Source organism: Microcaecilia unicolor, chromosome 3, assembly GCF_901765095.1.
Source record: "Microcaecilia unicolor chromosome 3, aMicUni1.1, whole genome shotgun sequence".
Taxonomy (NCBI): domain Eukaryota; kingdom Metazoa; phylum Chordata; class Amphibia; order Gymnophiona; family Siphonopidae; genus Microcaecilia; species Microcaecilia unicolor.
In genome coordinates, this window is record NC_044033.1 from 277,987,278 (window position 1) to 278,001,432 (window position 14,155).

The 14,155-nt window shown below is 44.3% G+C and overlaps 1 protein-coding gene across 1 annotated transcript in view; it reads left to right on the forward strand.

The window, feature by feature from the left end:
- Nucleotides 1-14,155, forward strand: part of POLR1B (RNA polymerase I subunit B) — an 85,514-nt gene that overhangs the window by 3,984 nt on the left and 67,375 nt on the right. Inside the window, exon 3 of the mRNA XM_030198112.1 lies at nucleotides 4,282-4,418. Coding sequence (XP_030053972.1) covers nucleotides 4,282-4,418 — 137 coding nt within the window. The remainder of the gene's footprint in view (nucleotides 1-4,281; nucleotides 4,419-14,155) is intronic.

A 14,155-nucleotide genomic window follows, 5' to 3' on the forward strand; every position in this document is an offset into this window, starting at 1 on the left:
ATGATCAATTCATCATTAAATCAACAAGTGTGATATTATATACTTGATTATGGTCTTTCTTTCATGTTTCTGGAACAAAGACCACAGAAATCTATCTGGCCCCATCCTTATGTTCCAACTGCTGGAGTTGCCATCGAAGCCCACTCCAGCCTATTCATGTTCTCATTTGTGGGACACAGACCATAAAAGTCTGTCCAGCACTGTCCTCATGTTCCAGCCACTGAAGTTGCTGTCTAAGCCCTTTCCAGCCCATCCTACACCAGATTGCCATGTATGAGACACAGACCATACAAGTCTGCCAGGTATCAGCCCTAGTTCATCACAGCCAGAGTCGCCATCTAAGCGTCACTTGACACATCCACACACATGCAGCCATTTAAGGTTAGGTTTTTTTATAACTTCCATTTTCTAATTAGAGATCCTCTGTGTTCATCCCATGCCTTTTTGAATTCCGTCATCATTTGTGACTCTACCACCTCCTTAATGGAAGACTTTCCACATTTATGCTGTTAAAGCAAGGCGGAAGAGGAGGAGAAGGAGGAGACAGCACTCAAAGAAATTGGTATTCGGTAGATGAGAGGCTGGTGCAAGTGGAGCTTACAATTCCACGGGAAGCCCACAGAACTGGTTCCATCCCCGCGGGAACCCCGCAGAACAGCTTCCATCCCCGCGGGAACCCCGCAGGAACTGCCTCCATCCCTGTGGGATTCCCGCGGGGACGGAAGCCGTGCAGCTCTCTAGTCCTCAGTAATGACTTGTAGAGGGGCACCAACACCTCAAGGTCTCTCTCCTGAGTTGAGCTTACTGATCTCTCCCCTTCTATCCGGTATCTCTCTTTTGGGTTTCTGCACCCCAAATGCACTCTGCACTTCTTGGCATTAAATTTTAACAACATACTAATCCAATTTCTGGGTAACCTATGAAGATCGGTTTCTAATATCACAATTGATGACTAATACAGAAACCACAATTTAAATATAAGTGTGCCTTAAATAGTTTTTATAGAAAAAAACCAAAAAAATATTAATAAAAAGTAAAATATAAAATATATATGTGTATAATAATGGTTTGTGCTCAGTTTTTTGGTGTACTACAGTGACCAGGCGGTTCAAGATGTATGTATGTACACCATTTCCTTACATCATTGCACACCCTACCTCCAGCCTAAGAATAATATTAAAGAAGACAATATCATCCAAAAAAATGATGGTATACTGTTGATCAAAAATTGTATATATAAGCTACTTAGCTTGGGTCGAGTCTGTGCAAGTCCACTTTATTTGTGTCGCTATAGCTCCTTGATCACTGCAGTACTTTTTTTAATATCAGCTCTAAGTGAAGCTCACCTTCCTTTTCTCTGAGCGGATTCCATTTACCACCACCCTCTTCCACCTGTTGGTCAACCAATTTCCTATCCAGTTCACCACTTTTGGTCCTAAGTTCAGCCCTTTGAGCTTATTCACGAGTCTTCTGTGGGGGACCATTTCAAAGGCGCTGCTGAAATCCAAGTAGATTATATCTAGTGCACGTCCTTACAGGTTATAAACTTGTTTGATTTTCCTGAGGTTCCTTTTATATGTAAAGACACTACTGTACAGAAAAGTTTGTAAAATTTTCCTTTGTTGGCTATTCTGAAAAACAGACCTGTGTCCTTTTTTACTAAGATTAAATTACTTTCACGTATGCCTCGACTAAGTACCTTCAGTCCTTAGAAAATGTGTCATAATTATTTGGTGCCTTTTTAAATTGATATGCAGGATGCTGAACTGAGTTTACATTAGAAAATGACACGGGAACAGAATTTGTCCCCATCTCCTCCACATCTCCATAGGTTCTGTCTCCATCCCCACAGGCCCCGTCTCCATCCCTGTCTCCATTCCCGCCCTGTCCCTGCAGGTTCTGTCCCCATCCCCATGGGCTCTGTTCTCAGCTCAGAAGCTTTGAACACTTATGAATTTATAATTGAATCTTTTTATTAAAGTATAAAAAGGAACTATGCTGTGCAACTGTTTTGTATAAATTACAAATAAAAAACAATAATAACAATTATTATTATTAACATTTGTATAGCGCTACCAGACAATGAGCAACTATAATAAACCCTACCACCACCACCATCCTTCCAACTCCAACAATAGCTGACTTCTGTTACCCCAAGGAATCCTAATCGACCCTGATAAAATGTCCAGGGATACAAAATACAACCTGTTCTGTATGCCCTAGAGGGGAGAAAAATGCCCTGTGAAGCACTGTTATGATTTTTTAATCTGTGGGTGAATAAGAAGTAATCAACAATCTCAGGATTCAGTCTAGCTCTCCTGTCTTCCACAGTCCCTCCTGCAGTAGAAGATGTCTTCTTAGAAGATGTGCTGGTAGCAGGATGTACAGGATCCTCCATGTAAATTTTGCTAGTTGTGGCCAGCATGTTTTTGTTTTTCCAAAAAATCAAAATATCATTGTCTGCATCACTCAAACATAAATAACAGTCCAGTTCATTAACAGGCTTCAAAGTAGAAAATGATACGGGGACAAAGTTTGTCCCCGTCCCTGCCCTGTGGGCTCTGTCCCAGTCCCCATCCCTGCGGTTACTGCAGGTCCCCATCCTCATGTCATTTTGTAGTTTACATTTCAATGGGGCTAGAGTAGGTAATGATGTCGGGCATTGTTAAATCCACCCTGTCATTGGTTAGCATTTTGTGGGAGGTGGAGTATGCATAAAGAGGGTTCAGGGCATGGGCACTTGGTGCTCTTAGATCATTTTCATCTTCTCGAGAAAGATTAATGGTGTCTGTGTGTCATACACGAGTTCATTTGCTCCTGGGAATTTTTCTACTGATCTCTGCCTGGCAATAAGGCAAAAACCTGAAGTTTTATTTTAACGGGGCCATTGCAAGTATATTAGGTGTCCTAGGCAAACCTTTAACTTTGTGTCCCCTCAATAATTTTTAGACCCCCCCTCATCCCCCTTGAGATATTGATAATTCAACTCAAGAATAATTCTTGACGAGAGCAATTCTGTATAAACCCAATTGGACATCATATTTGTAATTGTCTACCCCTACATGCACATGTGTGTGTGCACATGATGAGTAATTTCCAAGAGGTTATTTGAAAGCTGTCCACCATCCTTGCTGGTAAACACATACTCTGATGGTTCGTTGAGTTAGTGTGACTATTAGGATCTGTTTGCTTTGATTTGCTGCTTACTTTGGAGGTGGGGAGTGCCAAAGGATAAAGAAGTCATGTTGGTAGTGGGGGGTAGGGAACTAATTTCAGCCTTTTGTCCCGCAACATTTGTGGGATTCTGCATCCCTTATACCCACCTCAAACTACACCTGTAGCTGCTCTTTGCTGCCCTGTAGGCTGCTTAATCTGCCCAACGGTCTAGCCAATCCTGCACTTTGATCTAAAAACACACGTTCACCAGTGACTTAAGAACTTTGTTATTATTTATGGCTCCAGACAGTCTCATACTTAACTAATGCATATCATTTAATCAGTAGCATCAATAATTTATCCTGTATGTGCAGGATCTGGAAATTGTTTGCATTTTGTACAATTCTTTGCAACAGCTGAAGTTTATTTTAGGTTCTTAATTAAAGTTCACATAACTCACTAGGGCCATATTCTCCCAAACATTCACAATATTAATAATGTTTTGCTCATGTTAAAAACCTGAATGAAACAGAATAAAGAATTCAGGGCTTTTGTATAAGACGTCCTCTCCTGTTTTGATATTTCTGTCATATTTAGGAAACCTGTCCATCACGGCTGTGTAAGAACAGTGACCTGCTTTAGACTGCATAGTGTTAGGTATAAACATTTATCCAGCCCTAGCTGAGATCTTTGTAGGTTTTGATGTCATTTTCTTGTGCCAACAGGAAAAGAACAATACAGTACATTAGCTTTGGAGACCACCTAGGTCTCATCCAGAGATGAGATCTTGAAAGTTCATGTGCTGAAGCATTTTTTGAATTAATATAATAAAAGTGTCAAAGGCTACAGAGGTTTCCGTTTTCTCTGGGAAAAGTGTGGCTGCTGGAGTGCTAGAGTCTATCCCTGGCTGAAGGCACTTTTCATCCCTGTGCTGTTCTGGTACGATGTACTCTTGATGGTTGTCTCTCACCAGTGAAAACTGAAGGATCAGGAATTCAAGTGTCTGTTCTAGTAAAGAGGCGTGGAGGATGCAGGCAGTCAAATCTGAATTTTTGACTTAATACTCCTTGTAATAGGTTAGCTTCCCCTAACAACTGAACTTACAACACATGTGCTTTTCTTTAGGTATCTCAATGCGCTGTGTGAGAGATGAACACACTGCTATTAACATGAACCTTCATTACCTGGAGAATGGCACTGTGATGGTGAACTTCATCTACCACAAAGAGATTTTCTTTATACCCCTGGGATTTGCACTGAAGGTATGACTGAATGAAGGTGTGAGTTTAGCTATTACCTCTGTTAGCCAATAACTTTTTACCATACACAGATAGATACGTGGTAACACCAACAGGCAGAACTAGAAATTTTCAAGGTGAATGGTTGCTAGACCCAGTGGTGTGCTGGTAAATGTTTAACAACAGGCTCTCTCCCCCGTCCCCCTCTGCGCTTCCCCCAAATTGCAGAGCTGGCTATCGCCGGGGAGAGAGCCTGGGGGGGGGGGGGGGGGGGGTGGCAATGCATTACTCCAGGAAAAAAATTAAATGATCCCAGGTTCCAATCTAATTCATGTTTAATGTGCGATAAAATGCCATAAGTAAATAAATATAAACTTTTAATGTTGAGCACCTGATTCTCAAAGTGAACATATTCCAAACACTATAATGAAAATAAAATGATTTTTTTCTACCTTTGTTGTCTGGTGACTGTTTTTCTGATCATGCTGGCCCAGTATCCGATTCTGCTGCTATCTGTCCTCTTAACTCCATTTCCAGGGCTTCCTTTCCATTTATTTCTTTCCTTTCCTCCTTTCTTCTTCATTTCTGGTCCTCAGCTTCTGCCTATTTTCTTCATCCATGTGCAGTTTTTCTCCTCTCTTCCTTTCCCCTCAACTCATCTCCTTCCTCACTCTTCCCTCCCCTCTATCTATGTCCAGCAGTGACCCTCCTCTCCCCTGCCCTGCATGCACCCATGTCCAGCAGTGACTCTCCTCTCCCTTGCCCTCCATCCACCCATGTCCAGCAGTGACCCTCCTCTCCCCTGCCCTGCATGCACCCATGTCCAGCAGTGACCCTCCTCTCCTCTCCCCTGCCCTGCATGCACCCATACCCAGCGCGACCCTTAGTTCTCTCCCCTCCCTCCACCCATGCCCAGCGACTCCCTTCTCTCCCCTGCCGCCACCCCCCCCCCCCCCCCCCCCGCCCCCCGAGTTGTCAGCGAATTCTCCTCCCTCCGGATCCAGTCCCTCACCGACTCCTTGTTCTTCTAATTTTTCGGGGCAGGCAATCTTGCCTGCCCGTTGCCAGCTGACTCTCCCCCGCTGCCGATTCACGTTTCAAAATGGCTGCCGAGCGAGGCCACCTCTGGAAGTCTCGGCGGCCATTTTTAAAGCGCGAATCGGCAGCGGGGGAGAGGCAGCGGGCAGACAAGACTGCCTGCCCCGAAGAATTAGAAGAACAAGGAATCGGTGAGCAGGACCGGATCTGGAGGGAGGGAGGAGAGCCAGAGCCGGCTCGCGATATTTAACAACCGGCTCGCAAGTCGGTAGAAAGATTAACAACCGGCTCTTGCGAGCTGCTGCGAGCCGGCTCCAGCACACCACTGGCTAGACCTTTCAGTACTGGTGCCCAGATCCCAAATTGGGGTGGTTGATTAATCTATTAGCATTGGGAAAAGATTTTGTGACCAGTAGAGCTTCCTGCCCTGGTGCTATCATGGGATCTTTTTCCCACTGCCTCAGGAATGAAAACTGACAGTTGCCCAGGAACGCATGGTTTAGTGTGGAGTATCCTTGAAGAATGCTATTGAAACAGGATGTTTAAGGAATCCCAATAGAGAGGTTTCAACAGTGGTGAAAGAAAGCCAGGAGTGTTTAAGGAGAGAGCAAAATAAAGGATTAACATTATCCCTGTCAACTTCTAAGCAGACTGTAAATGTAAGGAGAAAACTCAATTTTTTTTTTTGTTGTTACATTTGTACCCCGCGCTATCCCACTCATGGCAGGCTCAATGCGGCTTACATGGGGCAATGGAGGGTTAAGTGACTTGCCCAGAGTCACAAGGAGCTGCCTGTGCCGGGAATCGAACTCAGTTCCTCAGTTCCCCAGGACCAAAGTCCACCACCCTAACCACTAGGCCACTCCTCCACTTGAAGTGTCTATATACAAATGCTAGAAGCCTAAAAATAAGATGGGAGAGTTAATTGCACTAATTGGTGAGGTAGATATAACAGACATCTCGGAGACCTGGTGGAAGGAGGACAATCAATGGGACACTGTGTTAACAGAGTATAAATTATATCTCAGCGATGATAGAGTGGTTCAAATTGGAGGGGGGTTGCGCTATATGTTAGAGGAAATTGAGTCAAACAAAATAAACATTCTACGTGAAACAGATAGCAGTGTGGAGTCATTATGGATAGAAATTCCATGTGTGAAGGGAAGGAGTATTCTTGTAGGGCTGTACTACTGTCCACCAGGACAGACAAACAGACGGATGAAGAAATGCTTACAGAAATTAGGAAAGCTGACAAATTGGGCAACAGTATGATTGGTGATTTCAGTTACCCCAATATTGACTGGATAAATGTTACATCGGGGAGTGCTATGGAGGTAAAATTCCTAGACATAATAAATGACTGCTTCTTGGAGCAACTGGTCCAGGAACCAACAAGAGGAGGAGCTATTTTAGATATAGTTCTTATTGGAATGCGGGGCATAGTTCGAGGTAACAGTGTTGGATCCACTGTATAACAGTGATCACAACATGATTTAATTTGAATTGATATCTGGAGTGATGCCACAAAGGAGATCAACTGTAGCAGCATTTAATTTTCAAAAGGGCAACTATGATAAAATGGAGAAAATGTTTAAAAAGAAGCTAAAAGGACTGGCTGCAAAGGTTAGGACTTTAAGTCAGGCATGGATGTTAAAAATACTTTTTTGGAAGCCCAGACCAGTTGCACTCCACGTATTTACAAAGGTGGAAAGAAGAGAACATGACAGCCAGTATAGTTAAAAAGTGAAGTGAAAGAGGCTATTAGAGTCAAAAGAATGTCCTTCAAAGAATGGAAAAAGGACCAAATGAAAATAAGAAGCAATATAAACACTGGTATGTTAGATGAAAAGCATTGATAAAGATTGGTAGCATGGAATGTTGCTACTATTTGAGTTTCTGCTAGGTACTTGTGACCTGGATTGGCCACTGTTGGAAACATGATACTGGGTTATATGAACATTGATCTGACGCAGTATGGCTATTATGTTCTTAAGCGGGCAACGTGGAGGACACAGCTGCTCCCCTGTCCTCTCATACTTGTTTCCACACGGGAAGTACATGGGGATTAAGAGGAGCAGCTGTGAATTCTCATTCTGTTCCCCCTCCCCCACTGCAGCCTCCTGATTTCTTTACTGTAGGGTCAAATGGAGGTAAAATGAGAGGGAGGGAGGGGGAGGCAGTTAAGAGAGGTGCACTTGGAGTACAGAAGTGAGAAAAGTGCTCCATGGGGAATGTTCTATGCGAAAGGAGAGGCAAAATGGGTAGCACGAAGGGAAGAAAAGGAGGTATGTGAGGGGAGGAGGCTTTCAGTTTGTGTTTGCTTCAGAGATAGTGAACTTGGAGGCTCATTTTCAAAGCACTTAGACTTACAAAGTTTCATAGGCTACTATGGAACTTTGTAAGCCTAAGTGCTTTGAAAATACGCCTCTTGGCATCTTTAGTTCATACATGGCTGTTTTTCAGGATTTCCACAATGAGTATTTGAGATATCTTGGCATACAATTGATGTAAAATCTAGGTTTGTTTGTATAATTCAACTTTTAGAAATCAAGCTTTTTTTAACCCTCAAGGAAAGTTTATTTCTAATATTTTTCCAGCCCAGGCAACAGGTATGCAGTAAGAGGTGCATTTATAAGACAGAGGGGTTGAGGCAGCACGCAGCTTCTACCATGAAATTAACAACAAAAATATTCCACCTTGTACAGTAAGCAATAAGCATGAAAGTTACTGCCATGTTAAAGCACAGCAGTAATCCACAGCTCATTGTCAAACCACCCGCAATGTTCAACTGGGGACCAGTTTGAGTCTGCAGTCTTATCTGGAGGTCTTCAGATCTCTGTTTTTGGTGCCCAATGAATTTACTTCTTCCCTTCCTCTCCCCTGTTTCCTGTGGAGCTCTCCTTTTCCAAGCCAACAATTTTTTCTTTTTTTTTAAGAGGAGAAGGAAAGTGGTTTATTGGAGAGCATGGGACAGAGTATCAGTCTTGATTCTGTCTCATCTGGGGTAGGACTTGTGGAGATTATGAGCTTTAGGGGAGCAACAAGTAGTGGTAACTCTGACAGTTTGACTCAGAACCACTTGGAGGGCTGCAAATTCTGCTTGGTGCAGGGAAGGGATCCTGACTCACCGCTTGGGACCATGTGGTGCAGTGCTTGTGACAGGCGGGATGAATGGCAAGTCCCAAGGAGGCAGTTGAGTGGTGTTCCCAATGTGGGACCCACCAGCTGGCGTCAGGGAATTTCAGTGCATGCAAGCCGGGAATCCTGTTTGATTCAGAGGAAATGGCAGCACCACGTCTTCGGATTTGGCCCAGTATCTCAATATGCTGGGGAATTCAACCTCTCCGGTAGGGCCAGGGCACAATTTGATGCAGGAGAGTGCAGGAACGGGCTCCATTTTGTCAGGACCGACTGGCAGTGTGGTACAGTCTGATCACATGTGAAGCACAGCCATCATTTTACAACCTCAGGGCCCAACAGAATGTTCAGCTGAATTGGGATCTTTCTTTTCTCCAGAATTTATATCACTATTACACCAGGCCTATTTACTGAAGCAAGGACAGTTGGAGTTGCTGCAAGGTGCTTCAGTTTTTCGTCCCGCTGCCCATCCAACTCCTAAGAGATCTTGTTTAGACCTCTAGGAGTGGGCAGATGAGGCTTTCTGCTTATCCCTCCTTATCTGATGTGGCCTCGGTCTATTCAGAAGAGCCATCATTGAAGGAGCTGTTACAGGAAAGAGAGCTCCCTCCTGAGGGCGATGATCTGAAAGTACTGAGGTTTTTTCATAAAGAGGAGCTCAGTACTCTTATTTCCATTGAGGAGCCTTCTGCTTCATCATCAGGAGTTCCATCTTTGTTGATCACAAGAGGGCTTAGAGGTTCTTTTTAAGGCCTTCCTGATGCATCCTGACATTCAGCACTTGATTACAGAAGAACGGGACTCACTGAGGAGGAAGAACCATGGCTCACCTCTACCCCTTGGAGTCCGGAGGAGAAAGAGAGAAATTTGCAACTTCCCAGGGTGGATACCCTTGTTATGGCCGTGGCTAAGAAGACCACCTTGCCATTGGAAGGGGGCAGTCCTAAACACCCTACAGGATAGAAGCTAGAAGGCTTGCTGAAACAAGCCTTTGAAGTGGCCTCTTTGGGCCTTCAAGCAACAGTGTGCAGCTCATTCTTGCTTGAAGTTATATCAGCAGTCTGCAACACAAGACAGGCACTATTACGCCCAACTGGAAGTGGGGTTGGCCTACTTGGCAGATGGTATGTATGACATATTATGGGTTACAGCCTGCAGCATGTCATTGACTGTTAAGGCACATTGGCAGCTCTGGTTGCGGCATTGGGCAGTGGATGCAGCATCAAAGTTATGTCTAGTTAAATTGCCCTTCGGGTTAAGTGACTGTTCGGAGAATATCTCAGTAACTTGGTGAAGGAACCGGGGGAAACTAAGCCACAGCGATTGCCAGAAATAAGCCGAAAGCCTTTGGTCAGCCATCTTCAGGGAGCTCTCAGTCTCGATTTCAAGACAGCAGACACTACCAGCTTGGTCGTCAGCAATATGGTAAGAAGTCCCGCTTTCAGGCACACCAGTCTTCCTTTCATGCAGACAGGAAGTCCGCCTATCAGTCGGCTAAATTGCCTAATGCTTCCGAAGCTCTGCCACTCTTCTGTTCCTCTGGTGGGAGGGTGTCTTCAGGAATTTCGGGAGGAGTAGGCCAAAATCCCATCAGACCAGTGGGTTCTGGAAATTTTTCAGAAGGTTACAAGTTGAATTTCTCTCACCTGGTCGCTCCTCTCTTCTTGCAGTTTCCTTCTTGAAAGAGACTCAAGGTGGTCGAGGTTCAGTCCACCATAGATTCCTTGCTGGCAGTCCAGGCCATTGTTCCAGTTCCCCAGGCCGAACAGGGACAAGGCAGATACCCCGTTTACCTCATTGTTGCAAGGAGTGTAGGTAAACGGCTGCCTCTTGAGTGTCCCACTTTGGCATGGAAACGCTAAGAGCAATCATAGCCTCGGTTTAAGCGAGAGAATTTCTTGCTTTCCTGTATCTCAAGGAGGAGTACTTGCATAGACTCATGTGGCTGCCACTCGTAGGCTTCTATGTTTTGCGGTGCTGGGCTGTCACTTCCAGTTCAGGGCTTTGCCCTTGATTCTTATCACTGCACCAAAAATATTTGCCAAGGTTATGGTGGCGGTAGTGGCGGCGGCCTTCCTTCACACCAGGGAATCAGAGTTCATCCGTATCTCGATGACTGGCTCATTTGTGCGTCATCTTATTCAGACAGTGTGGTGACGACAGACAGTTGTCTGTCTTCTGCAGTCATTGGATGGATGATAAATTTCAAGACGAGCAGACTATCTCCATCACAGATGCTGGAGTATCTAGGTGTTCTGTTTGATACAGCAAAGGAGATGATCTTTCTCACAGAACACAAGATCAAAGCTGGTTCAACAGGTTCTGGGATCAATAACGGCGCCGATGGAAGTGGTACCATGGGCAAGGACTCATTTATTGAAACCACCTAGTCATAGGTAGTATATAAGTATTTTTTTTAATAAATAAAATTATGTGGCCTTTACATGGAACTCTCCTCAGCCGCTGGTCTCTGGTGTCACAGAAGTACAACCTTCATTTTCCTTGGACGCTGATTCCAGACGGAATATGCAGTGGTGGTTGTCACCCAGGAATTTAACCATTGGAGCCTCCTTTATGATAGCACAATGGGAGGTGGTGACAATGGACGCCGGCAACTTGGGTTGGGGAACTCATTACAATTAACATCTGGCACAGGGCACTGGATGGAACAGGAGTCTCGGTGGTCAATAAATTGCTTGGAGCTCAGGGCAGGGCGGAATGCCTTGCATGACTTTGCTCCTTTTCTAGCAGGGGACTTGGGCCGAGTTTTCTCTAACAATGCGATGGCAGTGGCTTAAATCAATAAGAATGCGTGACCAGCAGCCATCCATTGGCGGTGGAGGCGGTCTCCCTCATAAGTTGGGCAGAGAAAAATCTTCTTTGCTTTTCGGCAGCTCACATCACTTGGTTCTGAATGTGGAGGCAGACTTTCTTAGCAGGCAGTCAGAGGACCCGGGAGAATGAGAACTATCCAGCCAGGGTTTTCAGCTGATAGTGGACCGAAAGGGTTCTCTGCTCTGGACTTTCATGGTGATGAAGTGCCAAGTTCTTCAGCCATGAGATAGAATCGGACACGATAGGGATCGATGCCTTACTGCAACCCTGGCCGGAGACACATCTACTGTATGTCTCGCCTCCTATGCCGTATGTTGAAAAGGATTGCATTGCACTTGGGTAAATTCTCATTGCCCTGGATTGGCCGTGGTATGGGACCTGATTCGACTGCTGGATGGTAATCCTCTCTGTCTTCCGCAGGTACACGTCCTACTGAAGCAAGGTCCAGTACTCTTTGAGGATCCGTACCCCTTTGGGTCAAATAATTCTCATTGCCCTGGATTGGCCGTGGTATGGGACCTGATTCGACTGCTGGACGGTAATCCTGTCCGTCTTCCGCAGGTACACGTCCTACTGAAGCAAGGTCCAGTGCTCTTTGAGGATCCGTACCCCTTTGGGTCTTAGAACTTGGCCATTGAAAGAGCTTGGTTGAGATGAAAAGGATATTCTGATTTGATCATTGCTACCTTGCTTCAGGCTTGGAAATGCTCTACATCCATGGCGTATGTGAAGGTGTGGAGGACATTCGATGACTGGTGTTCTGAGTGCGGACTTCCTCCCTTTTCCATCCTAGCATTTCTCCAGGCCGGCCTTCAGAAAGGTTTGATGTTTTCTCAAAAGTTCAGGTTGCGGCTGTGGCCTGTTTCAGGGGTCAACTACAGAAGATGTGTCTTGCTGCTCACCTGGATATCATTCGATTTTTGCAGGGAGTGGGCTACTTGCGGTATCTCTTTCATACGCCGTTTCCACAGTGGAACATTAATGTAGTTCTTTAGGCTCTACAGAGGCTCTTTTAGCCATTCTGGAAGGCTTCCTTAAAAGAACGTACGCCAAAGACTGCATTTTTGGCGGCTGTTGTGTTGGCACATAGGGTTTTGAAACTTCAGCCTCTCTTGTCTGGATCACTTTCTTCACTTTTTGGAGGTGGGAGTCTTCTTGTGCACAGTTCCTTTCTTTCTGTCATTAAACTTGTCTGTAGTACCTGAAGATTGGAGGGTGGCCAGTGTAACGCTGATTTTTTGAAAAGGGGTCTGGGGTGATCCGGGAAATTAGAGACCAGTAAGCCTGACGTCGGTGCCGGGTAATATAGTGGAAACTATTATAAAGAATAAAATTACGGAACATATAATTGGACAGAGTCAGCATGGATTCAGCCAAGGGAAGTCTTGCCTCACCAATTTGCTTCATTTCTTTGAAGGTGTGAATAAACATGTCAATAAACTTGAGCCGGTTGATGTAGTGTATCTAGATTTTCAGAAAACTTTTGACAGACTGGGCAGACTGGATGGACCATACAGGTCTTTATCTGCCATCATCTACTATGTTACTATGTGACAAAGTTCCTTGTGAAAGACTCCTCAGAAAATTAAAAAGTCTTGGAATAGGAGGCAATGTTCTGTTGTGGATTAAGAATTGGTTATTGGACAAAAAACAGATGGTAGGGTTAAATGGCCATTTTTCTCTATAGAGGAGGGTGAATAGTGGAGTGCCGCAGGGATCTATATTGGGACCGGTACTATTTAACATATTTATAAATGATCTCGAAATGGGAATGACAAGTTAGGTGATTAAAGTTGCAGATCACACAAAACTTTTCAAGGTTGTTAAAACACATGTGGACTGTGAAAAATTGAAGGAAGACCGTAGGAAATTGGAAGACTGGCAGATGAAATTTAATGTAGACAAATGTAACATAATGCACAATTGGAAGATTAATCCAAATCATAGTTACCTGATGCTAGGGTCCACCTCGGAGGTTAGCACCCAAGAAAAAGATCTAGGTGTCGTTGTAGACAATATACAGAAATCTTCTGCCCAGTGTGTGTGGTGGCTATAAAAGCAAACAGGATGCTAGAAATTATTAGGAAAGAGATGGTAAATAAGACTAAGAATACTATAATGCCTGTATCGCTCCATGGTGCGACCTCACCTTGAGTATTGCATTCAGTTCTGGTGACCGTATCTCAAAAAAGAGAATTAGAAAAGGTTCAAAGAAGAGAGACCAAAATGATAAAGGGGATGGAACTCTTCTCACATGAGGAAAGGCTAAAGAGGTTAGGGCTTTTCAGCTTGGAAAAGAGATGGCTGAGGGGAGATATGATTGCAGTCTACAAAATCCTGAGTGGTGTAGAATAAGTACAAGTGAATCGATTTTATTTTATTTTATTTTTTTTTACTCTTTCAAAAAGTACAAAGACTAGGGGACACTCAATGAAGTTACATAGAAATACTTTTAAAACAAATAGGAGGGAATATTTTTTTCAGTCAATGAATAATTAAGCTCTGGAACTCTTTGCCGGAGGATGTAGTAACAGCAGTTAGTGTATCTGGTTTAAAAAAAGGTTTTGGACAGTCCATAGTCTGCTATTGAGAGACACATGGGGACCTTGGGGGTCCCATCCCCTTTATCATTTTCATCGCCCTTCTCTGTACCTTTTCTAATTCCACTAGATATTTTTTGAGATGCGGTGACCAGAATTGAACACAGTATTCGAGGTGCGGTCGCACCATGGACCAATACAAAGGCATTA